The 26,752-nt window shown below is 39.5% G+C and overlaps 1 protein-coding gene across 3 annotated transcripts in view; it reads left to right on the top strand.

The window, feature by feature from the left end:
- Crebrf (CREB3 regulatory factor) overlaps nt 1-26,752 on the top strand; it is a 50,925-nt gene that overhangs the window by 271 nt on the left and 23,902 nt on the right. For 2 of the 3 annotated variants that reach the window (XM_015492611.2, XM_048815394.1), the window contains exons 2-4: nt 18,670-18,855; nt 20,715-20,840; nt 22,443-23,529. In XM_015492611.2, coding sequence (XP_015348097.1) covers nt 18,847-18,855; nt 20,715-20,840; nt 22,443-23,529 — 1,222 coding nt within the window. In that variant the 5' untranslated portion in view covers nt 18,670-18,846. Of the gene's footprint in view, nt 1-495; nt 824-18,669; nt 18,856-20,714; nt 20,841-22,442; nt 23,530-26,752 lie in introns of those variants that run through there. The other variant, XM_048815390.1, reaches the window with a different exon arrangement.

Below are 26,752 nucleotides of genomic sequence, written 5' to 3'. Positions count from 1 at the left end.
CCGGCAACCGGCCTGTCAGAGCAGCGAGCGGGTGGGAGGGGCTGGGAGGGGAGGGAGGCGACGCTGGCGGGGGAGGAGGAGAGGGGCGTGTGGGGAAGGGCCGGGCCGCGGAGGTTGGAGCCCAGCTGGCAGGAGACGAGGAGGCGCGGGCTGGGGTGGGGGGTCCTGGCAGGGGTGTTTCGGGGGTGGCCGCACCCCCTTCCGTCCCCGCCCCAGAGGCGACCGGCGAGCTGGGCCTCCCTCTCGGGATTTGTTTATATGTCTTCTCAAAGCAGCTTGTAGCGGCTCGGAGGCGGAGCTCTCAGAGCTGAACGGCATCCGGTGTTGCCCAATGGGGAAGGCGGGAGGGGGACTCCGTACCAATAGGCACAGGGGAGGCGGTGCCACGGGCCCCCCAATTGGTTAGGCTGTGCAGGGGGTGGGCCGGGTGGGGCGGCCATGTTAGATGGGAGGGGACCTGTGGTGGTGGGTCACTGAAGGGGAGGAGACGGGGCAAAGGGCGAGCGAGCCGGGCCGGGGGCGTCTCGAGTGTCCGGAGGCGAGTCCGCTGGGTCCAGGAAGTAGCTCAGGGGGACCTGGCCCCAACCTAGCGCTCTCCTCCCACGAGCGGAGGAGGCAGGGAAGTACCGAAGGCAGCCAAGCCTCCCCTGGGGGTGGTTCCTGGGACTCGATGGAGCTCAGCCTCTGGATTCTCAGTCCCGCTCGGCCCTGCGCTTCCTGACAAACCCGGCCGCCAAACCCTGTAGTCGCCCTCCTTTAACCCAAGAAAGCAGACTCTCTACTGTCTGTGAGCGGGCTTGAGCCTTAAGACTACCTTAAGGAGGTACTTGGATAGCTAGCGGTCTGAATTTCTGCACCAGGCCTCAGATGGCAGCGAGGGGGAAGTTCTGCTTTTCTGGGTTTTACCGAGAGAAAACCGGGACTGGAAAAGCCAAGGAAGTTGAGGACTGGGTGGGGTTTCTGTTTTTTTCGCCAGGATGCCTTCTAAAGATCAGGTCCAGTGGTTGTCCTAGGCCTGGTACTAATTTGCCCCTCTTGCTCACATAAATTGGTAGTTCACGTAAATGAACTTCATGAGAAAATTGAGCCTTGAGAATATGATTTAGGTTCAGTAGTTCCTTAGGACTTTCTTTTGCTAATACTCTGCAAGTAAAAAAGAGGATCAAAGTCTGATTGTTCTTTTTTAAAAAAAAAAAAAAAAAAAAGCAGGAAACGACTGATATGTAAATTTTGTGATCTTTGGTAAACTGATTGTCACTTGATTGTACTCTAAAATATATTTTTTCCCGGTTTCTTTTAATTCAGAACAGCTAAGAGATTCACAAGGGCAGGGAAGTGGTATGCAACTAGAAAATCACTCATTTAATTGCACCGTAATTACTTCAGCATCCTGTTGGCCTTGCTAAGTGCTTAATATAAACTTAACGTTAACATAATAATTTTCAACCTGTGACTACATCGGTATTGTCAAGGGTACCAGGCTATTGATGCATCTTTGGTTAAGCACTTAGGGGTAGAAACATGCCTTAGATATATCATGCAGGGTCTTTTTGATTGTACTTATTTAGAAATTTGCATTCTCTCCTTTATCAACTGGAGAAAAGTAATTGGTAAATAAATGATTTAAAGGGTTTTTTTTGGTATTAGTTTTGTATGATATTGATTCAGTTATGATAATGATATGTAAAGAACTGGTGATATAGCTCTGGTAGAGTGCTTGAGTAGCATGCACAAGGCCTTGGGTTTCATCCTCCACAACACACATACACACACCCACACACAGTAAAAATATTATCCCAGATAATTTGGTAAACTTTTTACTTAAGCATAACTTACAGTTAATAAAAATATTAGGGTATTAGGGCATGTTAAAGCTGGGCATGTGGCACATACTTGTATTACCAGCTACTCGGAGGCTGAGGAAGGAGAATTCCCAGTTGTAGGCCAGCCTGGGCAAATAGGCTAGACATTGTTTCAAAATAAAATAAAAGGGCAGATACAACCATAAAAAAAAGTTAATACATATTAGTTCTTATTAATAATGTGTTGTTTTCTAAACCCTAGCCCTTTACAATGTCAGTTATAAGAGTATAGCTAAAATTAAAACCAAATAAAAACTGTTTGATACCTAGAATACTTAAGGCAGGTTTTATTGTTGAATTGGTTGATAAAATCAATTAGTGTTGCTTATTTAATATTCTCATTCTAAGAACAGCAAATACATCTAACACCTTTCTTGGATGGGATTATTTTATATGACCCATATAGTAGCTTTGAATTTTTTATTTTTAGGTATTTATTCATTTAGAGAGGATTTCTCTATGTTGCCCAGGCTACGTTTTCAGTGATTGGGTTCAAGCAGTCCTTCAGCTCTGGGACTGTAGGTCCATTCCACCCATCTGAGCTCTGGGATTTTTCTGTGCTTGTCTAGTAATCTCAGAAAAGGCTAAATAAATACATCAGGAATAGATTTTGAATGCTTTACTTACTATCATTCTGTCGTGAAAGGTGCAAATAAATTTTTACAAAGACACTGATCTGCTTAGTTTATTGGCTGGATGTGTGTGGGTTCTAGAGTGCCAGAGTAAGGAGTAAAGGAGTAACTAATGTGGTTGCTGGTGATGGGTAAATAAATTGGTGACAGTGGAAGCACAGGGAATTTACATGTTGACTTCAGTATAGTAACAGTTTTTAAGAAATTAAGAGGGCTAAGTTCACTATTTGCTTTTGAAGTTTAATTTTTATTCAAGATTGGCAGTTATGTGATTTTGAAATGAATTAGCAGAGGCTTGCTTCTGTTTGGTCTTGTACTTGGATATTTGGGGAAAGAATTCATTGAATCTTGTATTATATTCAGCATTTCATTCCAGGCTAGATACATTTGTCAGATTGTTGTGATTCTTTTAAGACTGGGATTGACAAGACTTTTTCTGTACACAACCAAATAGTTACTATGTAGGCTTTGTGGACCATATAATCTCATTTCATAACAACTGGACTCTGCAATCTGTAGCATGATAACTGATTTAAAAGAGCCATAGAAAAATATATTGGGGCTGTATTGCAATAAAATTTTATTTCTAAGAACAGGCTGTACCTCCATGTGACCCATAGCCATTGTTTGTCAACCCCGTTTGTTTTTGGAAGACATTCACTGAGTTTTAAGTAGTCAGAAGTTAAGGTGCTGCAAAGTGTGAAAATACACACTTCAGGTAATATTTGAGTATTAGCTGACTGTGTGTGTGTGTGTGTGTGTGTGTGTGTGGTATATATCCTGCCTTGAAATTTTTTGTACAAGAGCATATGGCAACATTATATTTTTATTTCATTTCCATATAGATGTTTTCCTGAAAAGCTGTTTAAAGTATATATTGGTATAAATCCTGTGTATTTTAGAGATGTATTCTGATTGAGAAAATTTTGACTCTTTAAGGTAGGATATCTAAGAATCATATATTCAGGATATGGTCCTAATGAGGTTTAAAAGTACAGTTAGCACTACATGTGGTGGTGTGGTACATGCCTGTAATACAAGAAACTCTGGAGGTTCACAAGTTCAGGGTCAGCCTCAGTAACTTAGACCCTGCCTCAAAATAAAAAATAAAAAAGGTTGGGGATATAGCTCAGTGGTAAGGTGTGTCTGTTTAATCCCCAGTTTTGTTTTTTTTTTTAAAGTTCAATTGGTGTATCATTCCTAACGAAACTGTGTGCAGCTATTTCAAGAAATATTAACTGACTAGGTAACCTCCAGAGTTCTTATATTCAGATATACGTTAATTTAGAAGCCACACTGAACATGCTGTTGCCTGAGATACTTATAGAATTATTATTTTTAAAGCCTCAAAAGATGCAGATTGTCTTCTCTCCCCTCCTTCGAAGAATGTCAAGTGGTACTAAGTGTCCGGTGAAGCAGAGACACCACAATTTAAAAGTATTATTCAGACAAATACTTAATTTTTTTCATCTGTTGCTTTTGCTTTGTTTTAACGTAATTCTTCCTTTTTGTTGACTTAAACTGGATTTTTTGGTGAAAGCATAAAAGTTTTGAAAGGAGAATATATTGGCCTTTTTGAAGTGAAGATATTTTAGTTAGCCTAAGATTTGTCTAGATGCTGTAGGTAATCTCAGTTAATTGGTAATGATGGGGATTAATGTTGTTTCCATCTCAGGAATGTGTTTTGGGAAATTTTTAGTTATTGTGTTCTCAGGCTCTTGTATTTTAGGCTGCTTAGGACCACCTCCCAAATCTGGACTTGAGCTTCATTGACCTTTCACTTACCTTTATTAACACTTGCTTATTAGTACAGTGTTTATCTTCTGATTAAACTGTGAGCTCCTTGAGGTCAGAGTCTGCCATTTATTTCTGTTTAGTCACTGCCTCACATTGTACCTAACACCTTTTAGTGCTCTTGAACTGTTTAAATAAATGTATGCATTGCTAAGAACTGCTTACTGGGAGATGATAAAATTGATTAGTAGTCATATTGGGCTTTTCTTAGTTGAAAGGGAAGATTTAACTACTATCTGTTCAAACAGAAGCCTTTATTGTAAAATAAGAAGAAATTAAGAAATCTATTTGATACTAAAAAATCCCTTTAATTTTTTTGTTAAAAGTTTGTTTTCAGATATACTCCATTAGTTAAACTTACTTTCCAGGTGTGTGTGTATGTGATATTGTGCTTTGTTAGCTCCCTTGGTTCTGAGTCTTTGAGGGGTATGAATGGAACTTCTTCCCTTCTGGGAGAGGGAGCACTATTAAGTCATTCTGCTGTGTGTGTGGTGCTGAGGATGGAACCCAGGGCCTCATGCATGCTAGACTTAGCACTCTACCATGAGCCACATCCCCAGCCCTGTAAAACCATTCTTGTTAAGCAGTTTTCTAAACTGCTGCTGACCTCTCTGCTCATTCCAAGCAATTCTTATCTTCTCATCATTCCATCTCAACACCACAACCACTTTTTACTTGTATATCTTTGGGTGTTACTATTTCCTGTGAAAATGAAAGCCTCATGAGCTTGCTGATTTCTTGTTCAGTTTTCTTCAGGTTTTTCTTGTACACTTTCTTCAGTATAATGTTTTGTCTTTGAGGGTTTAAAGTTCCCACTTTGGCTGCTACACACCTGCTGAAATTGCCACCTTTTCTATTAAAGTATTGTTATTTACCAAGAAATTTAAAATATTAACAAAAATAGAACTTAAAAAAGGTCCTTGATAATTGTGGGGAGGAGTTCTGGGTAGGGTAGATGTACTTGTGTTCAAAAGATTAATTTTAGAATGCCATAAAATAATAGCAAGACACCTAGCACCCTACTTGTGTCATGTAAAATGAGGTGGAATGTAATCCCAGCTACTGGGTAGACTGAGGCAGAAGGATTGCAAGTTCAAGGCCTGCGTATGCAATTTAGGAAGACCCTGTCTTAAATAAAAATGACAAGGGCTGGGGTTGTATAGCTCAGTGGTAGGGCACCCCTGGGTTCAATTCCCAGTGCCACAAAGATTAAGGGAGTTGCACATTTTTTTTTTTAAACTGCTTTTGGGTAACATTTCCATCCTTACTGTTGAATCCTCTACTGGAGTTGCTGAAAGACCAGGAAGGAGGACATCCTTTGTGGTCCAGTGTTATAGTATTTTGGGGAAAAAATGTTCTGAACATGAAGGATAGGGTCTTTTAACTCTGTCTTGAAACGTTGGAGAAACCTCACTGAAAAAGTGGCATTCAAACTGAGTTTTGAAGAATAGTGAAGGAAGCCTTCTGGCCCAGTTGAGGTAGAAGGGTACAACATGTATAGGTAGGGCTGGTTCTAAGGGGGTTTGAGTTAAGGCAGAGGTGGGAAGAATGGAAGAGGAAAACTGACGGTAGGATGTAGGAGGAAAGAACGGGTTTACTTTAACTTGCCCTCTAATTCTCTTGGGCCTGCTCTAGACTGTCGAGTTGCTCGGACTCTTTGTTTTTCTCTTCTGTAGCCCTGACTTTGGTTAGTTGGTCTTTCCCCTATTTTTTAGATTTTTAAAATCTCTAGTCAAAGTCTGACCCAATTCCTTCCTCTTTTCTAATCTGCAGGTACAGTACCTTTTGTTTTGATCCTGTGTGTCCCTTATCTTCATTTGACTGTGGCCTCATTCTCATCCTTTGTTTTCTTAGATTTTCATTTTGACCTGTGCCTTTCCTTCCTTTTGCTTTATTTAAAAGCAAAACAGATAAATAGATGTTTTCACAGTCTTTTTTTCTGTGATTCCCTCTTGGGAAATCTTATAAAATAAACTAGTCTTTTTTTTTGGTATTCTGGGGTTTTGAACCCAGAGGTGTTCTACCACTGAGCCACATCCCCAGCCTCCTCCGTTTTTGTTTGTTTGTTTGTTTTGTTTTGAGATAGGATCTGGCTAAGTTGCAGAGGCTGGCCTCTAATTTGAGATCTTCCTGCCTCAGTCAATCCAGTAACTGGTGTTATAGGTATGTGCTCAGCATATCAACTGTCCTTGACACCCATCTAAGTACTACTTATCTCTGTTTCCTTTTATAAAACATTTTTCTTTATATTCAAAGATACCACTTCTCATAGGCAACAGTGCAGAATGTGACTACTTGTGGGCCAACTTTCTCCTTTCTATTCACCTTAAAATTGCTTTGTGTAAAATTGTTTTGAATATTTGGGTTGATTCCAGATTTCAGTAGTTAATATATATTGAGATCTAGTTGGGTGAGTGCAGTTAATCCCAACAACTCTGGAAATAGGAGAATCACAATTTTGAGGCCAGGCTTAGCAGTTTAGACCCTTTCTTAACAAAACAACCAAAAAACAAAGACTGTTGATGTGACTTATTTGTAAAGTACCCTGGATTCAATCCCCATATCAAAACAATAAAATAAAATTTTTAAAATGAAATCCAATTCAAATATTCCCTCCCCCATAGGCTTTCCCAGATTGTCTCAGGTAGAATTGGTAGTATTCTAGTCTGGTTTTCTTTTCTTTTTTTTTTTTTTGGTACTACTGGGGATTTGAATGCAGAGCCTTTTGCATGATAGAAGTGCTCTACAACTGAGCTATCTCCCCAATCTTTTTATTTTTATTTTTAAGCAGGGTCTCACTAAGTTGCCCAGGCTGATCTTGAACTTGCCATCCTCCTGCCTCAGCCTCCAAGTGGCTGGGATTACAGGTGTGCACCACCATACCCGGCAATTTTCTAATGCTTTCTAAGTAACTCTTTTTAAAAATTAGCCTTATTAAAGTATAATTTACATAGAAATTTCTTTTGATACCCAGCACTCCCCCCCCAAAAAAAGTTTCTACAAATACATGCTGTCATCTAACCACCACTAGCTGTGTCTGAAACATCTCCCTCACTGCAGAAAGGTCTATCTTGATCCCTTAGCAGTCAGTTCTCCCCCACCCCTGGCTCCAATCACAGATTCACTTTGTATCACTGTGGTTTTGTCTTTTTGGAATTTCATATAAATGCAATCATAGGGTGTATTGTCTTATGAGTCTGACTTGTCTCACTTAACAGTGCTTTTCAGGTACTCATGTTTTGTTTTTCAGTTGCGCCCTTGTTTTTATTGGATATACCATAGTTTGATTACCCTGTCATTTGCCAGTTGAATATTTGGGTTGCTTCCAGATTTAAGGCTGTTGAGAATAAAGCTGCTATAAACACTCATGTAATGATCACTTAAATACCTGTCCTAACATTAACTACCTTTTATTTGGAAGTCAAGTTGCAATGCTGTCTAGAGTGAACGTCCTGGAGTTAGCTGCTTTCACAGACCTTGTCCTGCCCAGTGGTTCTGAGCATTTTTCAGCTTAGATTCCCCATCTGTAAAATGGGGCGAGGTGGAGCCTGAAGCAAGCTGAGGAGCACATTTTTGTTCAAGTCATCATCTTACCAGGACTATGTACCCAGTGTTGTCAGATCTCATTTTTCACTCTCACAAAATAGTGATATTTGATATCAGGAGTCAGAAATTTTCCTCGAAATTTTCCAGTTAAGCATTGTCAGTTAAAATTAAAAAGTTTAAAAACATGTGTGTGGGCTGAACAAAACCAATCTGTGGACATTGATTTCTGGCTGCAGTCCAGTTTGAGACCTCTGCTTTAAATCTTTAGTTAACTTTGTTTTCTGTTTCTAAATGCACTACTACTAGTAGAGTGTATTTATTAGGTTTCTGTTATTTTGTTTTATAGCTTAGCTTAATAGCTTGCTGGTTGTCCCTCCTCCCAAATTAAAAGCAAATGAATGGGGTGCGGTGGTGCACTGTAATCCCAGTGGCTCAGGAAGCTGAGGCAGGAGAATCGTGAGTTTAAAGTCAGCCTCAGCAAAAGCGAGGTGCCTAAGCAACTCAGTGAGACTCTGTTTCTAAATAAAATACAAAATAGGGCTGGGGATGTGGCTCAGTGGTTGAGAGCCTCTGGGTTCAATCCCAGTGCCCACCACCCCCCAAAATGCTAAGAGCATGATGGAGGGCTGGGACAGGGTTCTGGTCACTCTTCATACTTCTCTGAGAGCAGCTGATTTTATTCAATGCTGTTTTCTCAGAAATTAGGATACTCTGCCTCTCTTGTTTGGTTGATTTTGAACCATTTCGAGACAAGTATGGTATATACCAAACACTATAAGAAACTAAAGTGTTATGAGTATACACTAACTTTTACATACGTTCTTCAAGTTGCCCAGAATCTATGGAGAAGCCACAATATTAAAAAAAGTGATAAATCATGTAATTGCATAGTAAGAGCAGTAATCTCTCTGGAGGCTCATTCCTCTTGTAATTTATCAAGTAATTCTTTATATAAAGATGACTAGTTTGCAAGTTTATGAATTGCTTTGCAAATACAAAGATTATTTTGCTGATTAAACCAGCATAATTGACAAATCACCCTCATAAAGCTGGGGACAAGGTGTTAAATGATCTGTGTTGCTTGGGTATCCCTTTCACCCTAATTCCAGGCAGCTGAGTTTTCGCAGTAATTAAGTGGGGAATTTAGAAAGATTCTGAGTTGAATTTAGGTTTATACCATAACTGCATCATCTCAGGAATTTCATTATCAAGAAGGAATCTGAGTAAAAATAACCACCATTTATCTAGTGTCTGTTTTGTGCTCCAGCCTGTGTCACAGTATCCCTGCAAAGTAAGACCTGGAATTATTAAAAGAAGTCAGGTAGGCATCTGGAATGAAATTCCAAATATTGGCTTGTAAAGAAGAGCCTAAAGAGTTTGCTTCCCTTAGAAGAAGGCTTTCAGGGGTATTAGAACTAAAGAGGCACTCAGCCCTCCTGCATATTGGAAGAGTGGCTGTGGAACTCCATGTAGGACACCTTGTAGTCCGGTGTCCCCAGGTTCCAGATAGCTGTTGTACAGTCTTGTGCTGGCGGTGTACCCTGTTTCACACAGTAGGAAGGAATTTGAAAATTGCCTCCAGTGTATGTACATGCCTCTTTCAAAAAAGTTGGATCTGAGAAAGAAGGGAGGGAACCCAGTCAACCTGATGGTGGGCATGGATCCCTGCAGTAGGAGCCTGGAATGTAAGGGTATATCTGCCAAATCCTATGAGGGCTGTTTCCTGTGTGTTCTGATGTGTTCTCAGCACTCTGTGTTTGTGCTGCTGCCTTTCATTGTACTCTTCCCTTTTTGCATTGGGTAGATTTCTGCAAAACAACTCAGAAAACCAAGTGATTCCTTAAAACTAAAAAAAAAAAAAAAATTCCAATTCTGGGCATTAAACCCAAGGCCTCATGCATACTAGGCAAATGTTCTACCACTGAGCTACATCCCCAGCCCTTTTTTATTTTGAGACAGGGTCTGCCAGAATTGCCTAGGCTGCCCTTGGATTTGGGGTCCTCCTGCTTCAGCTTCCTGAGTTGCTGGGATTACAGGCTTGCACCACTGTTAAAGATTCAAATCTTTGCTGGGCAACTCAGGAGGCTGAAGCAGGAGGATCCCAAGTTTGAGGCCAGTCCCAGTAACTTAGCAAGGCTCTATCTCAAAAAAGGGACTGGGGATGTAGCTTAGTGGTTAAGCATCCCTGACTTCAGTCCCTAATACAAAGAAACAAGAGATTCAGATCTTTAACATAAAATGGTGTGTGTGTGTGTGTCTGAGAAGGGGGGGGGGAGAGGGAGAGGGAGAGAGGAGGGAGGAGGAATATGAGAATAATGTAACACATTATCAGTTCACTGCCTGGATTCAGCGTATTTAAATAATTTTTAATCCTACTCCTTCCTCTGTTCTTTCCTCATTAGACAAGAATTATCTCAAATCTTTAAAATCAACTGCAAACAGAACACTAACTGGGGATATTGAAAATTCAGGAGTTTAGTTTTTAATATTTTACTATATGTTACCACAGTGGTTCAAGATTCATTAATAAGCTACTCAGATACTTTGGAGCATGTTAGAGATGCTCAATAAATAGATATTGAATGACAACTTTTTGTAATGTCCTCATTTTGTATGCAGAGTGTCATACCTGGTTCCTTTTCTAGAAAGACCTGTGGACTTTTGCATTCATTCCCAGCCAGCTTGTTTGAGTCCTGTTCTGGGAAAGGCTCTGCTGTGGACTCTAGTGAAATAGACAAGAGATAATGGTCAGCCTCAAAGATTTTGCAGTCTGGTAGTAAGAAGCAAGGGGCTGGTGAGGCAGAGGAAGAAAAATGTGAGCAAGATGATGAAAGCCAGAGTCTTACTGTTTTGGGATCTTTAGTAAAGTGGGATTATAAGTACCTCAAGGATTTGGAGTGATGGGAAGATCAATCTAGTATTATTGTTTATTTATAGAAGAGTAGTGGATGATGGAGTTGAGAACCCAGCACAGAACCTGGTATCTGAATATCTTGGATATCCAAGAGATGTTTGGGAGTTGCTGAAGGCAGTGGATTTTGAATTGGGGCCAGAGAACTGGAGAGAAGGAAAGGCTGAAGGCAGGAAGACCGCATGTGGTAAATTTAAGTTGATGAGAGCCACATAAAGGCTGAGTGAGTGTGAAGGGCAGAGTCAGATGGATACATTTGCGCTCAGCGCTAGGTAAACAGCTAGTGTACCTTAAAGAGAATCTGCATGATTTAATAAAGCGACTGGGGAGGAAGATAAGAGAGTTAACGCTGAGATCAGCCCTCTGTGCCAGACTGTCAGAACAGCAGGCTTGGATGAGATGGTGGGATGTTGTGTGTGAGCAAACACAGAGGTGTCCTGATCCCAGATGGTTGGCTCGTGAACTCTTGTGTTGGGGCTAAACATGGATGACTGGGAGGCCAGTAGACATCATCTTTGAGGGGTGAGAATAGAGATGGTTTCTATGCCTATAGGTTTGCTCAGAGGCGTTTGTTCATAAATTTCTCTTCCTTGCTGAACTTTTTTTTTATTAGTCCAAAAAGGGCTGGACCAGGGGAGAGGCGACAGTACTTACCCTGACTACTTCACTGAGATACTTTATCAAAGTACTGGTTCTTGTTACTTCACCAGGTTTTATCAGTGTGCTTTGTAATCTGTAAACGGCCACCCAAATATGAACTCTGAATGTGTTGTCCCTGGGGTAACCAGCAGTCCCTGAGGTTAGAATGCATTCTCTGCTTCTGACTGGAATTGTTCTTGCTCTTGTGCCCTGAACAGCTTAATTACCAGGGGCCTAGGCTGCAGAAAGTCTCCAGTATCTTCTAGTTGATCATTCTCAAAATAAAAAGTAGCCCTTTCCATAAAACTTGGATTGATCCAGAGTGTTGATTTATTGGTTCCTAAAGATCTTTCACTGAGCTGCCATATGTTGTCTAGCAGAAACCTTTGGAAAGGAATTGAACAAAATTCTGAGAGATCTTGTGTCTTCTCTCAAGACTATGTTCCAAGGAGACAGCACTTTGAGATTTGGAATCTTTCTTAGTCCCTTAGGATTCTCAGTAAAATATGGCTTTAATTATTTTGTTTAATTAAATTTTTATGGCAAACTAATTCAACCCCTTTATTTTTTAAATTCTGAATATGAGGATTAAAAAGAGTCCTTTGGATTGACCTGGATAAAGGAGTTTCAAGGTGATATGAATAGAAAGATCACAACTGTTCTGTTTTGGCTAGGAAAAAGATCTTTTTTACTCAACCCGAAGGGAAGGATATGTCTTTTCCCTCCTTATTCTGGCCTTTACTTTGTCTTAGATCCTTAAAGACTAGCAACAGCAGGACTTGGAAAATAATGAGGGTCTTTTGCTAATTATTCCTGACATAATCTATAACCATTTAGTTTGAAATTTATTTGCATTTGTCTAAATTTTGAAGTCTAGAGAACTGCTATTGAAGGGGATAGCCATCTGCCTACTATTGGATTTATAGGTTCATATTGCATGATAAAGGGGGATCTTGAGTCAGGTGTAGTGGCACAGGCCTGTAATCCTGGTGACTTGGATGGCTGAGGCAGGAGAATCACAAGTTTGAGGCCAGCCCCAGCTACTTAGCAAGGCTCTCAGCCACTTAGTGAGACTCTGTCTCAAAATAAAAAATGGGCTGGGAGTATGGCCCAGTGGCAAAATCCTGGGTTAAATCCCCAGAACCAAAAAAAGGAGGGGAAGGATCTTGAACAGCAGTATATTCCTCCCATTAGGCAGTCTTTGCTTCCTCTGTGGTTTGAAGATTTGGGGATCTCTGATTTCTGCTGCACCAGAAAGTAGTGGCTTGATTTAGTAAGCATCTGAAGGACTGGCAAGACTATTCTGCTCAAGTCTTGCAGAGAAGTTTTTGTTTGGGATGATCACTGAGCTACAACCCCAGCCTTTTTTTTTTTTTTTTGAGACAGGGTCTAAGTTGCTGAAGCTGTCTTTGAACTTGAGGCCCTCTCACTTCAACCTCTCAAGTTGCTGGGATTACAGGCACACAACAATGTCCCCACTAGAAAAGTTCTCAAAAGGAAAAGAATTGTTGAATGGGACCTGTTAAGTATAGCAGGGTGGCTTGATGATGTGGCAGATGGATCCTGATTGGCTGAGGTGCTTGGACAAAATGAAGAGCTGTCTTTCTTGTCACATAAAGAAGTCCATAATGGGGCATACCTTTCAAATTAGCAAGTCGGTGAGTGGTTTGGTTTTCTCTCTCTGTCCTCTTCCCCTCCTCCCCTTTTGGTCTCCCTTCCCTTCATTCTTCCAATGTCTTCCTTTCCTTCTTTAAGCCTCAGGAGAAATGGTTTGTTTAAATTAGGTCTTGAGACAGTTCCCCAACTCTTAGAACTGTGGATCTGGCACAATTTAAAAGCAGTGGAGCAAAGCCCAGGATCTCTGACCACATGAAAAAAATGTTGAGCATTTCCAGCAAAGCTTAGGAAAGGTCAAAATGAACCATGGTATATGAATTATGTAACATCATTAAGTAATGGTATTCTTAACCTAAAAAAATTAGAAAAACATTTCATTGTGATAAAATATACATTTATAATTTTAACCATTTCACTTAGATAAGTACTTTGACATGGTATGTCATCTTCACCATATTTGTTTCCAGCACATTGTCATCATCCCAAACGGAAGCTCTGAACCCATTAAATAACAACTCTTCCAGCCCTTGGTAATCTACTTTCAATCTTTATGAATTTGCCTCTTCTAGATACTTTCTATAAATTGAATCATACATTATTTGTCCTTTTGTGTCTGGTTCATTTCACTTAACATAATGTTTTCAAGGTTCATATTGGTTGTAGGACACATCAGAATTTCATTCCTGGGGCTGGGGCTATAGCTCAGCGGTAGAGTGCTCACCCAGTGTGCATAAAGTCCTGGGTTTGATCCCCAGCGCCACAGATAAATAAAAGTTGTATACAATTTCAGTATGTCTAGGGAGGACAAACTAACCCAGCCCTAATAAATTCATCTTTAAAAGGAAGAATTTTATTCCTTTTTATGACTGAGTTATTCATTGTTTTTGTGCTGTGGTTTGTTTATCCATTGTCTGTTGGTGGGCACTTGAGTTTGTTCATGTCTTTTGGCTTATGAAGAGTGCTGCTGTGAACACAAGTTACATACCTGCCTAAGTGCTTGCTTTCAGTTCTTCTGGGCACATACCTAGGAATGGAATTGCTGGAACATTTGGTCATTCTATGTTTAACTTTTTGAGGAACTGCTAAATTATTTCCCACACCAGCTGCACCACTTTCATTCCCACCAGCCATTCTGGTTTCTCTAGATCCTCACCAACATGTGTTACTTTCCATGGTTAATAGCCATCCTAGTGGGTGTGTCAAAATTTTTAACATTTATTCTGATCTTTGTTGGATGACTCAGAAGGGCAACTTACCATCATGAGGAGCCATTTCCTTCAGGTTACTAAAAGGTGTCAGTGGCCATATGAAAGGGAAGGTGTGGGATTCTAGCCATTTATACAGTATAATTGTATTCATAAGATATTTCATATATAAAGAGGTTTATATTTTTCTTGATGTGACCTTTTTAAAAATATGTGGGTTCAGGGATCAGCTGAGACCCTCAGATTGAGATGGGACACAGTTTAAGAGTTTCAGGATACATATCAGCTTTTATATTTGGCTTTTAGAGTTGCGAGTAATGGTTTGGGCAGTCCTAAGCTTTGGTAAGAAGTCCTTTGATTGTACCTATTATCTTACTCTACCTGTTGCCGTGCCTGACAGATGCCTCAACAATGCTCAGTAAACAAAAACCCAGCACAGAACCTGGTAGAAAGGGATGTGGAAGAAATTGAGATGTTGGTTGTCTTAAGTGGTCCCATTGCTGCTCAAAATTTAGTTTTTAGTCCTCCTCATTGCTTCAAAGAGCTAGTTCTGTGTTTCAGGATTGTTTTCCTGTGCCTAGGAGGTGTTATTGAATATTTTTGAATGAGCCTAGGTACAGAAAATATATTGGTAAATATTATTTCTGATGAACCATAGTTCTTTCTTCCTTGAGAAACCCACAAAACTGTACTGAGAACTGGTGAGCCAGCGCTGTCAATAAAAGGAAGTGATGCCTTGGGAGAATTTAGCTCCTCTGGTGTTTGCTAGTTTGTATTTCTGGAAAAAGCACTCATCTTCAGGGAGGGAGGGCGATTATAGTCAAGTCTGGGAAATGGCGCTGCTCTTGCCCCTATTGTGATTTGCGTGCACAGCAGCTCCTTGGCCTATCCAAGAAGTCCTGCAGGAGAGGTAGCCAGTCATTTCACCTTCCTTGGAACAGACATTCCTCAGTCGTACTTTGGGAAATTAGACCATTGCTTTCAATGCATTTCAGTATCAAAGCTCTGAGTAAAACATGGATATCCTTGAGAGTAAAAAAAGTGTGAAGCCATCCTGAAAAGCAAGTTGTCACACATTCCTCCTCAGTGTTATTCTGCCACTAAGCATTAATGCTTCCCTGTGTGGCTCCCTGGTATAGGACACAGTTTATTGGAAGATGGTATGTAATGGTAACTGCTGTAGAATCCTTTATTTTTTGCTTCCACTTTCAGATGGGAAATTTTGTTCTTCATGGTTGTTTCACAGCTCATGATTAGAATAATACTCTAAATTTCTGGGAAATGGGTCCAAAATGTTGAGTGAGAAACAACCTAGGACTGGGAGTTCATTACTGAGAGGAGCCCCACTGCTTGGAGTAGAATTGGTGCTTCTCTCATCCTGTTTCCTCCTGTTTGATTTTTATTTATTTATTTTGTGGGGGGTGGATTACAGGGGATTGAACTCAGGGGCACTTAACCACTGAGCCACATCCCAGCCCTTTTTTATTTTGAGACAGGGTTTCTCTAAGTCGCCTAAGGCCTTGCTAAGTTGTTGACGTTGGCTTTGAACTTGCGATTCTCTTACCTCAGCCTCTAGAGCTGTGGTATTATAGGTATGCCACAGCCTCTGTTTTGTGCTGTTTGAGAAACAAGGAGAAGCAACTTATTAGGACCTTCAGCAGCCCTTCACTTGGGCGCTTAACCCTTCACTTGGTGGGTGCCTACTCTTTGGAAACCACATCTTTGCTATCAACAGCGCTCAACTTTGCTACCAACAGTTGTCACAAATATTGAGTTTCTGAGCTGGGCTCCATGGGACAAAGAAAGCATTGGCAAAGTATACCTATTAGTCATAATCACCCTTCTAAATTTGTATTATTACTACTTTTTAATCTGATAATCTCATTAATTCTCATAGCATCCTTATTACATAAAGGAGAATAACAGATCTCAGGTTTGTGAGCTAAGGCATAAATAAGTAACATGGTTTAATTCGTATGGCTGTTTGAATTTAATCATGAGATTACAACTGGAATCAGGAGTCAAATGTGATGGTACATCCTATAATTCTCATGACTTGGGAGACTGAGGTAGGAGAATCGCAAGTTTGACACTAGCCTCGTTGATTTAGGAAAAAATAAATAAAAAAGGCTGGGGAGTAAGAGTGGTTGCTTAGCAAGTACAAATTCCTCGGTTCAATCATGAGTATTGAAAAAAAAAAAAAGGAGAAAAACTACTTGGAGGTGGGGACGGGAAGAGCAAATAAATTCAAGGCCAGCCTCAGCAACTCAGTGAGACCTTGCCTCAAAATAAAAAAATAGAAAGGGTTGGGGATGCAGCTCAGTGGTGGAGTTTCCTTGGGTTCAGTCTCCAGTACTGGGGAGTGGGGGACTGGAACCACATTTCTTTCTTTTTTTTTTTTTTAATGGATTCTGAATTTTTTAAATACCTTTATTTTGTTTTTTTATGTGGTGCTGAGGATTAAACCCAGGGCCTCATGTGTGCTAGGCAAGCATTCTACCACTGAGCCACAGCCTCAGTTCCGTGGAACCACATTTCTTATTGATCAAACAAGTGCTCTTTTTTTGATAACTACATTAAGTGAAATTTGGTCTTGATGTTTTAAAATAAAATTCCAAAGAAATTCTTGTATTTGTATGGAAGTTTCATGGCTTAGAAAACCTAGTAGCCAGGAGAGGGTCATAGTGTTTTTGTTTTTTTGACTTGAAATGAGAAGATTAAGGCTTAGAAAGATTTTCACCTGGTGTTGTATAGCTTGCAAGTGAGAACTGTGACTAACACTTAGCCCTTTTCTATCTAGTGTTTCTGATAAATTAGACTCTTGGCAATTAGATCTTTAGTAGAAGAAGCCAGCAAGTATATGTTGACTATGACTCAACCCCTGCCTGAGTCTTCAGCCTCAGTCTGTTACTAGTCAGTGTAAGTTTTTAGGTTTTAAAGGTTGTCAGGCTTTTCTTTCAGATCCAGGTTTGAGACCAGGATTATACTAGTTCATTTTGATGATGTATGACTTGAATTCATTGCCTTCTTGGGGCCTAAATAATAGATCTAGAATAGATGACTGATCTTATCTTCCACAGGAATCAGGGGAAGAGTTTTGACTAGGACTGCTTACTGGTAATAGGACCAAGGTATGAAATCATTTGAGCAAGAACTTATCTTTGGCAGGAGCAGGGTTCAGTCCACTTGGATGATTTCACTGAACTGGAAAGCACAGCTTAACTCTGTTTCTAGGCCCTGGCTGGGTATTTGACGGTGCTTCCTAGGTGAGACCAGTGAGCTGGAATGACATCCATGAGAGGAGAGCCCAACAAAGATCCAGGAAATTGTAGTCAATTTATTAATCTAATTAAATAGAACAGTTACTTAGTGCTTTCTCAACTCTTATTTGTTCAGTAAGAGACTTTTGGAATTGAAATAATTTACCAGTCTAGCTCAGAGAATGTATGAATTACAGAGGGCAGATCAGTTTAAATTGGCTCTTTATATTAATTTAAGAAATGTCACTGCATTTAGACTGAACCATAGCAAGGGTAAGCAGCAGTCCTCCAACATCAGGGTGGGTCAGAGTCTCCTGGGAGATTTGTTTATAAACTACTCCTGAGCCCCACTCTAGGGCTTCTGTTTGGTGATGGGGCTTGGGCCCAAGATTTTGCATTTCTAACAATTCCTAGGTTGATTGTGGTGGTCCTGGGATTGCACTTTTGAGAACTACTGACTTAGGCAAGAAAATGAGTTCTAGATATAGCTATTTTTCTTCCTCCTCATTGAGGTCTTTACAAGCAGGGAAAGGGAATTAACCTATTAGTCTGCACCTTGCAAGACCCCATGCCAGATGATTTGCAGTCATTATTTAACTTAACCCTTGAAACCACTGGGCAAAGGAATCCCCATTCCATACTGCCTCAACTTACACCCTGTTTTAAAAACCTGCTGGAGTAATTCTTTTTTTTCTTTCCCCCCCAAGGACAGTTTTTAGTTATGTCTCAAAGAATAATATTGGTGTATACCATTATAGGTCTGATTTTTTTTAATGTAGCCCATATGTTAAATTTCATTGCTATTGTGGATTCATTACTCTCCTTGTAGATTTATGAGATATAAGACATGATTTAGCAGTAATGATTATATAATTGATGAGATTAAATGAGGTATGTTTCCTCTCAAGTGAATGAGAGCTTGATTTACTGTTAAGTAAAATACTTTTTCTGATCATGGGAAAGATGAGGATATATTCATTTTATCACAGTAGGTTATTTTTGAGTGTTACCAGTTGGTTATTGATCAATCCTATTTTTACAAACAAGGTGAATTTCAGGATACTAGGTACAAAGACATGACTGAATTTTTGATAATAATCAGAAGACTTCCTCATTTTTAAAGTATTCTTTGTTAATGTTGTTTTTGAAAGGTCAACTTGTTTTCAATGGAGCTCAGTGAAGTTACTTTGTGTTGTTTGACAGAATCGCACAGAATTATTAAAACAGTGACCCAAGCAATTGAGTTGAAGGCATTCTGAGGAAACCTGCTCTTTATTGTGAAAATCATCTTTGATTTTGGAATAAAAAGTAAAGCTGGAAAGGAATTTACAGACGAAAAAAAGAAGTTTGAAATTGGACTCACAGGATCTGGGCTTGGAAATGCCTCAGGTAAATCATAAGGAATAGGTGCCAAGTTCTGTTTTCCTCCTGTAGAAAGCTAGCGCCATGGGCTTATAAGTTCTGAGTCTTAACACAATTTGGCATGTTGCTATTATTGCTGATCTCAACTTGTTTGGAAATCGTGTCCTCCTTCCTTTGCTTTCTGTTTTCTCCCAGCCACAGCTTTGAACTCCAATGAACTTGTCACAGGAAGCATGGTGAATAGGTAGGTTAGGAAGTGGGTAGATCTGATAGCTTTATGGGGGCTAAACCAGCTCCCTAAAAATGAATCTGCTACAGCAATCCGTTTTCCATCTCCTTTGGTTTCTTCCTGATTTCCAACTCCTTCCTTTGATTTATGACGGTTGAGAAGTAGTTAAAAGGAAACAGGGCTCTCAACCTCTTCCCATCCCATCTGTGTCTCACATGTGTGTGCATGCACATGCACACACCTCTTGAAAAATATGTCTAAGGATGATTATATTAGGGCAGTTATTTGAATTGATCAGTTCGGGTTTGAGGCAATCACTGAAACAATAAGTAGAGCCCTCTTAGTCCCTGTTCTTTCCCAAACTCCTTGCCTTTTAATGGTTAGCTCCTGCACTCCCTGTTTGTTTCGTGCTGGGAAGAAACCAAGAACTAATGAGTGGGCAGAGATTTAGGCAGCTTTCTGTAAGGTCTGTACAGAAGTATTCCTTAAACTCGGGGAGTCAATGACTTCCAGCAGAGGTGAAGAAGGGAACTTGCTAGCTGATACTAAAAATGCCAGAGGGCCACTTCCCCCAGCCCTGTGTCACATGGACTGCACATGGGTTTTAGGATTCTTGCCCAAACAAGATTTAGTTTGTTGTTATTGACAACTTGAATTTAGGACTATACAACTTTTTCCCAGCCTAAATATTTTGAGGAAGTAAGGTCCCACGGGTCTGGAAGGGGTAGGGAAAGTGAGAGAAAGAAAGAATGGAATGGGGAGCATCAAGAAAGAAAAATGGGAAGAGAGTATGTGAAAGGCCAGTCATGGTAAGCAGAGGGTGTGGGTAGAATCTTAAGCCAATAGACTAAAAGCATTTTAAAAACTTGTGCAGAAATTTGCAGAAGAAAAACAAAAAAAGTTAAAGAGAAACATTTTATTCTTTCTCATCAGAGTTAGATTTCAGAATGAGGCCTTTGTGTTATTTGAGCTGCTTTACAAGTGTGAGCTTTGACTTTGAAGTGATTTTGGATAGATGTTGAAATGTAAGAAGGCAATAGAAAGAAAACAGAGGAGTATTAACTTTGAATGCAGAGTCTTTTTTTACCTTTCTTGTTTATTATAGAATGAAGTGTACTTCCCAAGAATCAAGATGAAAGCTACAGAGGTCATGCCCAAGTTTCTGGTCACAGCCGGGAGATTTGGGGGCTATTTTGTTGATCCTATTTGTTGGAGTAAAGATGTCATAATTGTCCTCCAGTTTGTTCTGGGAAATGAGATGCTAAACGCACTCAGCAGTACAGAGTAGAGCTGATGTGAACCTTTGCAGGTCCCAGGAAATGCCAGGATTCTCTACTTTAGGAAGGATTTGAAGAAATGTTATAAAAGTGTTCATTAAGTGCTGCGCACTGACTCTGGTGCTAAATAAACTTTAATTTTTATAAGTTAGATATTATTAGCAGTTGCTACTATTTTTTTCTATTTTTTAATGCACCTTAGGTATTTTCCTCATGTAATTCCACAGTTAAATGCTAGTGAAAGCTCTTAAATGTTTCTATACAGTAGAAAAAAATGCAGAATTATTTTCTGAAAATAAATTGCTTTGAGTGGGGTTCATGTGTAATAAATTGGTCTTAAGTACTGTTTAGCTTTCTAAAATGAAATCACTGTATTATAGCCTAGCGTCAGCGGAATGGACCCACCTTTTGGGGATGCCTTTCGAAGCCACGCCTTTTCAGAGCAGACTCTGATGAGCACAGATCTCTTAGCAAACAGTTCTGATCCAGATTTCATGTATGAACTGGTAAGCATATATATATATATATATATATATTTTTTTTTTTTTTTTTTTTGATTTCAGCTTTGATTGATTTGGGGTAAAAGTTGTGGTAGATTTTCTTAATCTATAAATGCCTGAAAAGAAAAAAAAATATTGTGATATTTGATTTTTGTGACTATATGTCTAGTAATTTTAGAAGGATATATAAACCCATTGAAAATAGAGAAGAGGTTATAAGTATCTTCAAGTTTTTCATGAGGAGAATAAGAATCTGGCTTGTTCATTTGTTTTGAGGTGCTGGGGATTGAATCCAGGGCTTCTCGACTGCTAGGCAAGTGTTCTACCACTGATCTACATCCCCAGCCCAGAAGCTGTGGTTTCTTTTTGTTTTTGCCTGCTTCTGGTTTTTTAGCTAGAAAATTAAGGAATGATGCATTGAGCAAGATGGTAGGATACAGAGTATGTGAGGCAAAAGTAGAAATTCAAAATAATACTTGAATATACTTTTTATGAGATAAAATTCTTAACATCTTCTAAAACATAATTTTGATACATATGACATAAGTAATGTGGAAGTATATAAAACTGGAAAACTGAGTGCACAAAATGTAAATTTATTTAAAAATCATTGAATCATACACTTAATAAAATTGAGTTTTATGGTATCTAAACTCTACTGCAGTGAAGCTGTTAAAACACAGTTACACAAGCTAAAACAACCTAGATGAACAAATAAACTAAAAACTTAGAGTAGAAATGAAAAACTTGCTGGTTTCTTTTCTTTTTTCTTTTTTTTTCTTATGGTACTGGGGATTGAACCCAGGGCCTTATGCATGAGAGGCAAGCACTCTACCAATTGAGCTATATCCCTAGACCCTTCCTCATTTCTTTACTGAGTCTCCACCTTCCAGACCTTTTCTCAAAAGGTAACTACTACTAAACCAAATTTTTCCTGTGCATTTATAAACATATGGGTATGTTTCTTAATTAGATGACATAATTTTAGATGCAGTATTCTTTCACTTGCTTTTTAAACATAGAAATATATGAATTGTCTTTTTTAGGACTAACCTTCATTCTTTTTAATGGCTACAAAGTGTTACAGACTTTTAAAATCACATCTCTAAATTGCATGAGGAATATTTTACTTCCCTGTCCAGAAATTGTTACCGTGTTTTGCAAAAGATCTTACATTCTGTGGCTGAGTTCCAGCTTTCTTTGGGGTGCTCTTTGCCTCTATATTTAATCTACTTAGGAACACATATTCTTCTGTAATGAAGGTGAGGTCTTCATTATTTGCTTCTTAATTGAAGCTAAAGATACCCTGCCAAATCCTCCCAAGACCAGGAAATGTAAACTCATTTTAGGAAGCATTCATAGTAAAGCTCCAGAGCCTTTGGTGTTTGGACCATGCCTAAGCCTCTTGAGGAACACATTTTCCCTCCTTTTGTTTCTTGCCCAGTGAAATGATGATGTAGGTACAGTGGTTCAGTGTCATGTCAGTAGCGTTCTTAAAGCAGACCAGAGGTAGAGTAGTCATCTATCAGTTTGATATGTGCAAGTGGGGATGGAAGTAATTATTTTGAAAATATGGTGTGTGACTTGTTTTTTTAAAACCTTTCTTAGGATAGAGAGATGAACTATCAACAGAATCCTAGAGACAACTTACTTTCTTTGGAGGACTGCAAGGACATTGAAAATCTGGAGTCCTTCACAGATGTTCTGGATAATGAGGGTGCTTTAGCCTCAAACTGGGAGCAGTGGGATACATACTGTGAAGACTTAACCAAGTACACCAAACTAACCAGCTGTGACATCTGGGGAACAAAAGAAGTGGATTACTTGGGTCTTGATGACTTCTCTAGCCCTTACCAAGATGAAGAGGTCATAAGTAAAACTCCAACTTTGGCCCAGCTTAATAGTGAGGACTCTCAGTCTGTTTCTGATTCCCTTTATTGTCCTGATTCACTTTTCAGTGTCAAACAAAATCCCTTACCCTCTTCATTCCCTGGTAAAAAGATCACAAGCAGAGCAGCTGCCCCTGTGTGTTCTTCAAAGACTCTTCAGGCTGAGGTTCCTTTGTCAGACTGTGTCCAAAAAGCAAGTAAACCCACTTCAAGCACACAAATCATGGTGAAGACCAACATGTATCATAACGAAAAGGTGAACTTTCATGTTGAATGTAAAGACTATGTAAAAAAGGCAAAGGTAAAGATCAGCCCCGTGCAACAGAGCCGGTCCTTGCTGAGCCAGGCGCATGCAGATGCTGCGAAGGAGAACATGTGCTACTGTGGTGCCGTGGCAAAGAGGCCAGAGAAAAAGGGGTTGGAACCTCTCCAGGGCCATGCCACCCCCACCTTGCCCTTCAAAGAAACCCAGGAACTATTACTTAGTCCCCTGCCCCAGGAAGGTCCAGGGTCGGTTGCCACAGGAGAGAGTAGTAGCCTTTCTGCCAGCACGTCGGTCTCAGATTCATCCCAGAAAAAAGAAGAGCACAATTACTCTCTTTTTGTCTCTGACAACTTGGGAGAACAGCCTACCAAATGCAGTCCTGAAGAAGAGGAGGATGACGAGGAGGATGTTGACGATGAGGACCATGACGAAGGGTTTGGCAGCGAGCATGAACTTTCTGAAAATGAGGAGGAAGAGGAGGAGGAAGAGGATTATGAAGATGACAAAGATGATGATATTAGTGACACTTTCTCTGAACCAGGTATTAAATGTTTGGAGGCTTACAAACTGACCTTTCTATCTCTGTTTTGAAGTGGAAAGATTTTGTTTGGGTGGTTTCTTTTAGTTTGAGGATTAAATGACTATATTGACCTGGATATATAATTGCTTTCTTAAAAACCTTTTTTTTTTTTTTTTTTCCTTTTTTTGGTCCTGAGAATTGAGGAATTGAACTCAGGGATGCTCCACCACTGAACTAAATCATTAACCCTTTTCAGTTTTTCATTTTGAAACAAGAGTCTAAGTTGCACAGGCTGGTCTTGAACCTGTGATCCTTCTATCTCAGCCTTCCAAGTGGCTGGGATCACAGGTGTGCATTGTAATGTCCAGCTTGTAATTTCTTTTTTCTATTCAAACAGCTCTAAAATGATTGCTTCTCCTCATACAGTAATTCATATACTGGGTTCCTTTCTTAAATATCTTATGTTGTGACCTGATTTGTCACTGTCCTTGAGCAGTTATGCAAAGATGCCAAGAATCTTTTGGTCTAAAATATATTACTATCTAAATATGACCCTCTACGACAGTCACAGTATATTAGAAGTATCTAGATATTGAACCAAGTAATGATAGTTCATGTTACTCAGGCCTATAACCAACAAATCCTGTTTAATGATGTAATGGTGGGCTTTTTTTCTGTCATATTTTCATTTCCACAGTATTTTCTCATTTAAGAAAAATAATGTTATAATTTGAGCATTGGGGAGACCCCTCTTCATTTTGTACAGTGCATGTAAATAAATGGGAGAAAGAAGTTGAAACTTGCAGGGAACTGGATGACTTTAGCATTTCCAGGTTTGGGCCATTATCTTTGTAGGCTGGTGTAGTCTGTTTATTGCCAAGTGACACACAGTTAAAAATGCACAAGGAAGTGAAGGTCTTTGAGCCGGGCCCTTTGGCACACACTTATAATCTCAGTGACTTGGGAAGCTGAGGCAGGAGGATCACCAAGTTTTAGGCTACCTTAGCAAATTAGTGAGACCTTGTCTCAAAATTAAAATTAAAAGACTAAGAGTGTAGCTTAGTGGTAGAGCATGCCTGGGTTAAATCCCTAGTCCAAAATGAAAGAAAGAAAAATTAAGATCTTCAAATTCAAACAAAAGTTATTTGCTTACCATGTTCAGCCAGAGGAAGGAGAAGCTGTGCTCCATTTGTGTACAGTATGCCAAAATGTATTCTTCTGTCATATGTAACCAATTAGAAAAAATTGTTATAAAAGATTATTTGCTTAAAAAATAGTATTGAACATTTAAGATCTGCCCATCGCAAATCTTGAGTACACAATGCAGTGTTATTTACCATAGTCAGCAAGCTATATCCAGAACTCATTCATCCCGCAGAACTGATGCTGTTGTCTTTGATCAACTCTCCCCATTTCTCCCACCTGCCAGCCCCTGGAAACCACCATTCTACACTCCACATTCTAGATTCCACATATGAGTCTGTAGTCCTCTTTCCATGCCTGGTGTGTTCACTAAACATACCGTGCTTCAGGATCAGCCTTTTAAAAAACTTTACTAATATTCTTCTCTGAGTGTGTGTACACACGTTTTCTCTCTATATATGTCCACTGATGTCCTTAAAGGCAATTCTGTATCTTGGATATTGTAAATAATGTTGCAGTAGATGTAGGAATGCAGATATGTTCTAGAGACTGATTTTGTTTCCTTTGGCTGTGTTCCTGGAAGTAGGATTGTTGAAGCATATGGTAGGTCTGTTTTAATTTTTTCTTTTTTGGTACTGGAGATCGAACCCAGGGGTGCTTTACCCAGTGTTTGATCCCCAACAATCTATCTGTCTATTTATTTTTGTGGTGCTGGGGATCCAACCCAGGGCCTCACACATGGTAGGCAAGTGCTCTACCACTGAGCCACATCCCTGTCTCATTTTATTGTTTGAGACAGGGTCTTGTTGAGTCGCTCAGCGCCTCACTGAGTTGCTCAAGCTGAGATCCTTCTGCTTCAGCCTCCTGTGTCACTGGGATTCTAGGCATGCAGTGTCTGCAGTGTTTTAGGTGTGGGATTTTTTTCAGATTTTGAAATGTTTGCATAGACTTCATTGGTTTAGTATCCTTACACCAGAATGCTCCAAAATATAGAACTTTTTGGTCATCTAGTACTCAAAAAACTTTGGATTTTGAAACATTTCAGATTTGGGGTTAGGATGCTTACCCAGCATTTTGTTCAAAACTTTTGTGTCTGTATTTATCAGGTGAATGGGCCTGTAATTTTTCTTTTCTGTTGTCCTCTAGTCTGGCTTTGGTATCTTGGTAATGTTTACCCTTGTAGAATGAGGTTGGAGGTGTTCCCTTCTCTTCACTGTTTTGGAGGAATTTGAGGATCTGTGTTAATTTGTCCTGAAATATTTAGTAGAATTCACCACCGAAGCCATCATGCCCTGGGCTTTTATTTTTTGAGAATTTTTGACTACTGATTCATTCTCCTTACTTGTTACTGGTCTGTTCAGAGTTTTTGTTTCTTCTTTCCTTCCTTCTTTCTGAGAGGCAGTCTTACTGTTTTGTCCAAGCTGGCCTTGAACTGTGACTCCTCCTGCTGCAGCCTCTCAAGTAGCTGGGACTGCAGGGATGCAGCCTTGCTCCTGGCAGGGCTTCTGTTTCTTTGTGACTCAGTCTTGGTAGGATGTCTGTTCAAGAATTTATTTATTCTAGGTTATCCAATTTGTTGGTGTATAAAATTACTCACAGGGTTTCTTTTGATCCTTTGTATTTCTGTGTTATTTTGTTTTTCCTTTCATTTACAACCTTAGAGTTTTCTTTTCCTTAGTCTAGCTAATGCCTTATTAATTTTATTTCTATTTTTAAAAAACCTTCATTGATATTTTCTATTGTTTTCTAATCTTTATTTCACTTACTGACATGATCATTGTTATTTCCCTCCTTCAGCTAACTTTTGGTTGGTTTCTTTTTTCTAGTTCTTGAGGTGTAAAGTTTACTTGTTCACTTGAAATCTTTCTTTTTTCTTAATGTAGACATTTATTATTATAAAATTCCTTCTTAAAACTCTTTTTGCTACATCTCATAAGTAAAATGGATATGTTGTTTCCATTTTAATTTCTCTCAAGGTTTTTTGTTTCTTTTGTTTTTTGACTCATTGGTTGTTCAGGAGTTTAATTTGTACATATTTGATTTTTTCCAGTTTTCTTCTCTTTATTGCTTTCTAGTTTCACGCCGTTGTGGTCAGAAATAA

This window comes from Marmota marmota, unplaced genomic scaffold (assembly GCF_001458135.2).
Source record: "Marmota marmota marmota unplaced genomic scaffold, marMar, whole genome shotgun sequence".
Classification (NCBI taxonomy): Eukaryota; Metazoa; Chordata; class Mammalia; order Rodentia; family Sciuridae; genus Marmota; species Marmota marmota.
The sequence above is the reverse complement of the archived record's forward strand: the minus strand, read 5'-3'. Positions and strand labels throughout refer to the sequence as shown.